This window comes from Pteropus alecto, unplaced genomic scaffold, assembly GCF_000325575.1.
Source record: "Pteropus alecto unplaced genomic scaffold, ASM32557v1 scaffold101, whole genome shotgun sequence".
In the NCBI taxonomy this organism is placed as follows: Eukaryota; Metazoa; Chordata; class Mammalia; order Chiroptera; family Pteropodidae; genus Pteropus; species Pteropus alecto.
Window position 1 is genome coordinate 16,406,197 of NW_006432945.1, and position 6,391 is coordinate 16,412,587.

The 6,391-nt window shown below is 51.3% G+C and overlaps 1 protein-coding gene across 1 annotated transcript in view; it reads left to right on the forward strand.

Annotated features, from left to right (window-relative positions):
- Positions 1-6,034, forward strand: part of SELE (selectin E) — an 8,810-nt gene extending 2,776 nt beyond the window's left edge. The window contains exons 4-12 of the mRNA XM_015586188.1: positions 1,288-1,473; positions 2,233-2,418; positions 2,525-2,713; positions 3,655-3,843; positions 3,965-4,153; positions 4,351-4,527; positions 5,029-5,139; positions 5,842-5,863; positions 5,969-6,034. Of these exons, the coding sequence (XP_015441674.1) occupies positions 1,288-1,473; positions 2,233-2,418; positions 2,525-2,713; positions 3,655-3,843; positions 3,965-4,153; positions 4,351-4,527; positions 5,029-5,139; positions 5,842-5,863; positions 5,969-6,026 (1,307 nt within the window). The 3' untranslated portion in view covers positions 6,027-6,034. The remainder of the gene's footprint in view (positions 1-1,287; positions 1,474-2,232; positions 2,419-2,524; positions 2,714-3,654; positions 3,844-3,964; positions 4,154-4,350; positions 4,528-5,028; positions 5,140-5,841; positions 5,864-5,968) is intronic.
- The last annotated feature ends 357 nt before the right edge of the window (positions 6,035-6,391 follow it).

Genomic DNA, 6,391 nt, shown 5'->3' on the forward strand with positions numbered 1-6,391 from the left:
CTAGTGGAGTGGGATCAGGAAGGTCAACAATCAGTGGGTCTGGATAGGGACCCAGAGGCCTCTGACGGAGGAAGCCCAGAACTGGGCTCCGGGCGAACCGAACAATAAGCAGAGCGACGAGGACTGCGTGGAGATCTACATCCGGAGACACAAGGACGCCGGCAAGTGGAACGACGAGCGGTGCAGCAAGAAGAAGCTGGCCTTGTGCTACACAGGTGCGGCCGGGGTGGCGCGGGCAGTCTCGGCATCTCGCCGAGTCCCTGGCGGTCTGCGGGAACGGGTCCCTGTGGTGGTTTTATGTCCTAAAAGATATGGTTTTAAGGCATTCTGGTTGCCTGGTAAAGAATCCCTTTTTGCTTCTTTGTGTGACCGTAGGCAAGAATACATACACACACACACACACACACACACACACACACACACACACGCACACACGCACACACGCACACACATACACACACACATATAGCCCTATACATACATAGTGTGCATACACACACACAGGGCAGGGGGATGAGCTTTAGAGCTTGTGATAAAGTGAATTCTCTGTTCTTGATGCCAGTTGCAGCTGTACCCTTGGACATCTGTATGTTCACATCAAGGTTTAAAACAAGTTAAGCCTAGAACTCAGCTTTGGTGTCCCGTAACATTCAGTTACAGTCTCTGGCACTCCGTATCACTGGTGACATCTCTGTTGCACACCGTTGATCCTAATCTCAAAGGAACTTACCTTCCTTGTCATGAATTATGTTTTCCACAGCTGCCTGTACCCAAACATCCTGCAGCGGCCATGGTGAGTGTGTGGAGACCATCAACAACTACACCTGCCGGTGCCACCCCGGCTTCAGTGGACTCAGGTGTGAGCAAGGTAAGTCTCCATCTCACCTCTTCCTTCCCTTGAGGTGGTAGCACCATCCCGTGTCCTAGCTGGCTGTGGCGTCAGCTCTGCATGTCTTCCCTTTCCCTGGGGCACATGGTGACACCAGGCTGGTGGTTAAGGGCTGAGCCTCTGGGATTCAAATCCCAGAGTCACCACTTAGCAGTCATGGCGCCTCGACTGGGTGGCTGAACCCACTGAGTCCCAGCTTCCTCCCTGTAAATGAGGATGACGACGGTCCTAACCTCATAGGCCTGGGGTTAGGGTGATGTGAACAAATGCAGACACACCGTTTCCGCGGGGCCTGGCACACAGCAAGCGTCCGATGCGCAGTGGTCGTAGATCCCAGTCTCCGTCCCACTTTACGGGAGCGGAGAGAGGCCCAGGACTGACTTGCATTCCCTTTTCAGTTGTGACCTGTCAGGAGCGGGAAGCCCCCGCGCACGGGAGCCTGGTTTGCACCCACCCTTTGGGGCGCTTCAGCTACAACTCCTCCTGCACCGTCAGCTGTCAGGAGGGCTACCTGCCCAGCAGTACCGAGGCCACATGGTGCACGTCCTCGGGGGCCTGGAGCGCCTCCCCTCCAGCCTGCAACGGTAAGTCTCCCGGCATGGTGGCACGCGGAGCGCTCCCCGGGTCTTCCCTCCTGCCGCAGCTTCTCCTAAAATCCAATGTGGAATGTTTCCAAACTCTAGGGAGAGCTCTCTTTGTCGTTTTTAATCAGACTCATCCTCTCAGCCAGTACAAATGGCCGAGATGGCTCTTGCTCAGTGTGAGAGAGGTTTGTTGTCCGTTTGAAGTGGGTGTTTCTGGTGATTTATAGAACATGTGACACAGCAGAACCACACTCCAGAACTCTTAATGACTCTCACCTTCTTTCCCTGTTTAACGTCAACAATGGACAAATTTAGGACCATGATAATCAAGTAGTCTCTATATTTTTTCTCTCAGTCTTATCTTTCTAGGCCAGAGACGAAAAACTCTTTCCTCCAGGGCCTACTGGACTAAAATAAATGAGCATCCTTATCATGACATTAAGTTGTGATAAAAGTCATAAATCCTGATTTAGTATCTGTTCTTTCCCTTCGTTTTTGCCTTATATAAAATAGTTGAGAGATCTGACGAGAGATTTGATCAAATAGATCAGAGGTCCCTCAGCATAGTCAATGTAAAAATCAGAAAGATGAACAAAGCATAAAAGCATTATTGCGGGTGTACGTGTCCCCAAGAATAATGTGGGACTTCCAGGATCCCCGCTTCAAAGGCAGCTTCCTTGCTCTGGTATAAGCTCCAGTGCAACAGGAAGTGACATATCGTTCTTCTGTGAAATTCATGGTGCTCTTCTGAATCCCCAGTGGTTGAGTGTGATGCTTTGACGCGCCCTGCCAATGGACGCGTGGAATGTTCTCAAAGCCCCGGGAGCTCCCCATGGAACACGACCTGTGCATTTCACTGTGAGGAAGGATTTGAACTACTGGGGCCCCAGCGCCTCCAGTGCACCTCGTCTGGGAACTGGGACAACGAGAAGCCAACGTGTAAAGGTAGAGCTACTCCATGTCCAGGTTCACTGCGAACATTCTCTTCCTCACCCTGTGCTTGAAGTGGCCAAGCCAGACCCGCTCATGTAAATGGGTGCCTGTGTTACAGCTGTGACGTGCGGTGCCATCGGCCATCCTCAGAATGGCTCTGTGAGCTGCAGCCATTCCCCTGCCGGAGAGCTCACCTTCGGGTCATCCTGTGACTTCACCTGCGAGGAAGGCTTCCGGTTGCAGGGACCGGCCCAGGTTGAATGCACAGCCCAAGGGCAATGGACACAGCGAGCGCCAGTGTGTGAAGGTAAGCCCACACAGGTCACCCCTGTACACGCCCCCTTGCCTCACGCGCAGCGACCCCCAGGCCGAGCAGCTAGCGTGAAACCAGACGCAGGCTTGAACTGCGGAAATCAGATCTGATGGGCAACATTCATCTTATACCTTGGGATTCATATAAAAGAAACAATGCTCATGCAGGGAAAGAATCGCATGTAATGAGAAAGGGTGCTTTGCTGGTTTTGTCACGGTGCTGTGCCGATGCAACTTGACAGGCACTGGCGTGGAGTAAGCAGATGCCTTAATCTAAGGGGAGTCACACTGGAAAATTTCAGAAGGAGGATCGGGAGAACATGACTTGATGCTATAACTTTTGTCAAACCTTTCTTCTAAAATTGCTCATATCTAGCAGTGATGAGACTGCTTCAAGCGTGGTGTCGGCCATAGAGACACCCTTAATACATAAACACCAAAATCTAATTCACTTTAAACACCAAAATCTAATTCACTTTAAAGCGAGAGCAAAAACATTAAAAATAAGCGATATTCTTATAGCCAAATATAGCACGGAATAATTTCCAGTGGCAAAAAGTCACAAGACCAAAACCAAGCTGCAGAACAGACAAGTTTTATGTGGCCGCCTTCCTCCCCATCCTCCCCTCTCCCTGGCATTGTCTGTGAGCATCTGGGACCCATCGTGGTTCTCTGACTACACAAAGTTTTTCTCTTGGCCCTAACTTCCTTTGCATGCCAAACAGTGCTCAGAAATCCCTAGTCCTCTAATTAGTGCCATTGTCGACAAAGGGATTGCAATTCAAAGAACACCCAGCCATCTTCCCCGTTGTCCAGGGGGTCACAGTCTTGAGTTCTCCGAGTGTTGCTTTGTCCAGAACGAACTGGGTTCACTCAAATCCCAAGGACTGTCCTGTTCCACTGCAATATTTTCTGACCGTCGTTTTGGTGTCTCAGCTTTCCAGTGCAAAGCCTTGTCCAGCCCAGAGAGAGGCTACGTGAATTGTCTTCCCAGTGCTTCTGGAAGTTTCCAAAGCGGGTCCAGCTGCGAGTTCTCCTGTGAGCAGGGATTTGTGTTGAAGGGATCTGCCAGGCTCCAGTGTGGTCCCACAGGGAAGTGGGACAGTGAGGAGCCCACATGTGAAGGTACATGTTTTGTTTTTAGTTTAAGATAAAGCTCTGGACGAGCCAGGGACCTGGTTACTTGGAGAAACTTGTTGCTGCCTGATATAAACAAACTTCTAACGACCCTGCTCGTGTCCTCCAGCTGTGAAATGTGACACTGTCCGCCAGCCCCAGAGTGGCCTGGTGAGGTGTACCCACGCCCCTGCTGGGAGATTCACCTACGGGACCTCCTGTGCCTTCAGCTGTGAGGAAGGCTTCCAACTACATGGGGCAGCTCAGCTCGAGTGCACAGCTCAGGGACAGTGGACACAGGAGGTCCCCTCCTGCCAAGGTAAGACTCTGTTCAGACTTTAAGGGGCACAGGGCAAGTATGATTCTCTGGACCTAGATGCCCCAAGGGGCCTGATCCTAATTTCCACATGCTGAACACTAAGCAGTGCTCAGTTACGTCTGCTGCCGACTCTTCGGCCAGGCTTCGCAGTCCCCGGTGCTCTCCCTAACCTCTGCCCGTGTGCCGCTCGCTTGCAGTGGTGCAGTGTCCGGGCCTGGACTTTCCTGGGCCAGCCGACATGAACTGCAGCGGGGCGCCAGTGTTCGGTGCGCTGTGTGTGTTTGCGTGCCCGGAAGGATGGACGCTCAATGGCTCGGCAGCTCTGACGTGTGGTGCCACGGGACACTGGTCTGGGGTGCCGCCTACCTGCGAAGGTGAGGCATTGCTTGGTGGTGGTCTGGGGGACTAGAGAGGAAAAAGGGGGTTATCTGGCGACCATGATGAACTGGTCATTCTGTCCAAACCAGAAAGGTCAGAGGGTCGCCCAGGGGAGCAAACTGGTGAATGTTTAATTTTATGGGGACAGAGAGAAAACAGAAGAGGCGACGTGTTGATAGAATGGGTAAACTGTGATAATTGGGAAAAGGAGAGCTAGGGCGGAAAGGAAAATGAGAGAATGAGAAAGTGGGGAGAGGGGAGGGGGGATGAGCAGTGCTCACCGAGGTGCAGTGTGGGGCCTGGCAGCGGGGACACCAGCTTGTGAAAGCCGGGGTAGATCTCGAAGGCCTTTAATGCCCCGTCTCCCTCTCCCGTGCTGAACCACATGGCTCTCTGCTCTGTGCACGGTACTCAGTGCGCAAGGGAAAGGGCCGGTGACCCGCACGGGAGGACTGCAGACAGTCCCTTCTTGTGACGGTCCTCCCCCATTTCCTTAGCTCCCACGACGTCCAACGTCCCCTTGGCAGTCGGACTCTCGGTCGCTGGAACCTCCCTCCTGACGTTAGCATCGTTTCTCTTCTGGCTTCTGAAACGTCTTCGGAAGAAAGGTGAGGGAGATGATGAATGTACTCCAAAAGCGTTTTTGAAAAATATATCTTTTCTGTCATCCATGAGTCAGATTTAAATCTCTCGCAGGTTTAACAGTAGTTAGAATCTAGTTACTAGATAAATGATAAGCTGCAGCACAACCACACAGAAGTCTTAGGGAAGGGGTTTACCGCGCAGCTCGGAGCTGCCAGGAAATGCCATTCACACTGAAGTCTCCGATGCTCAAAGAGCTGGCGACGAGCCTGCCATGGCCAGTGCTCCCAGCGGAATGGACAAGATGTTTCCAGGAAACTTATTTAGAATGCAGGCTTAAGTCAGGGAGTGTCTTGTAGGAAACAAGCAAACACATCTCGCCACATTCATGGTTTGGCCTACAGAGTGTTTTTGAATTAAGTTCTGATGTTGACAAGATAGGAAATTCCACACTGAGTCCAGATTGACTTGTCATGAAATTGATGGCTGAACCTGGCAGGCTGAGCCTGGGGCTATTTGCTTGTGGTAGAAAATGCTGGGCCCCTCGGCTGAGCCACCGCTTTGCATTCCGCCCCGGGTGCCACCAAGCTGTGCTGGTGCCCTGATTACTACAGGGGCCCTGAAGCATTGAGTTTGCAACTCCTGATGATGCAGAGTCCTCCTGTTTCTGGATCTGATATGTCCTTGAAGTCGTTTAGTCCAAATTAATGGTTTTCTTTTTCTTGCAGCAAAGAAATTTATTCTTGCCAGGTAAGCTGCATTCTTGTACATAGCATGCCATCCAAACTCTACAACTTTTTTCTCGCTTCGTGTTGGAAAACAGTTCTTGACTGAGTGTTCTCGTGTATTCCACAGCAGTTGCCAAAGCCTTCAATCAGATGGGTCCTACCAAACGCCTTCTGAGTCCATTTAAGTCCCAGGGCATCGGGTAAGCCTGGAGAATCGCATGTGGCTTTGAGAGAAGATACTCTTTTCATGTGTTCTGTTGCTCCTTAACCCTCCAAGTCTGCTGCTTTTGGGTTGGGGGTGGGGAATCACCACCTTCCCTGTATTTTATGAAATGCTGCTTCATTTGTTTATAGAAGGAGGGGAAGGAGCAAGGGTCTGGCCTCTATGGACTCATTTCACTTGTGAAGGTTAACGATGACGCTGATAGCTAACCCTTACACAGCACTCACTGCGTCTAGGAACTGTTCTCAGTTAGGGATTCTACGAGACAGCGCTGTTACTATATTTATTATTATACAGATGAAGAGAAAGAGGCACAGGGAAGTTAGG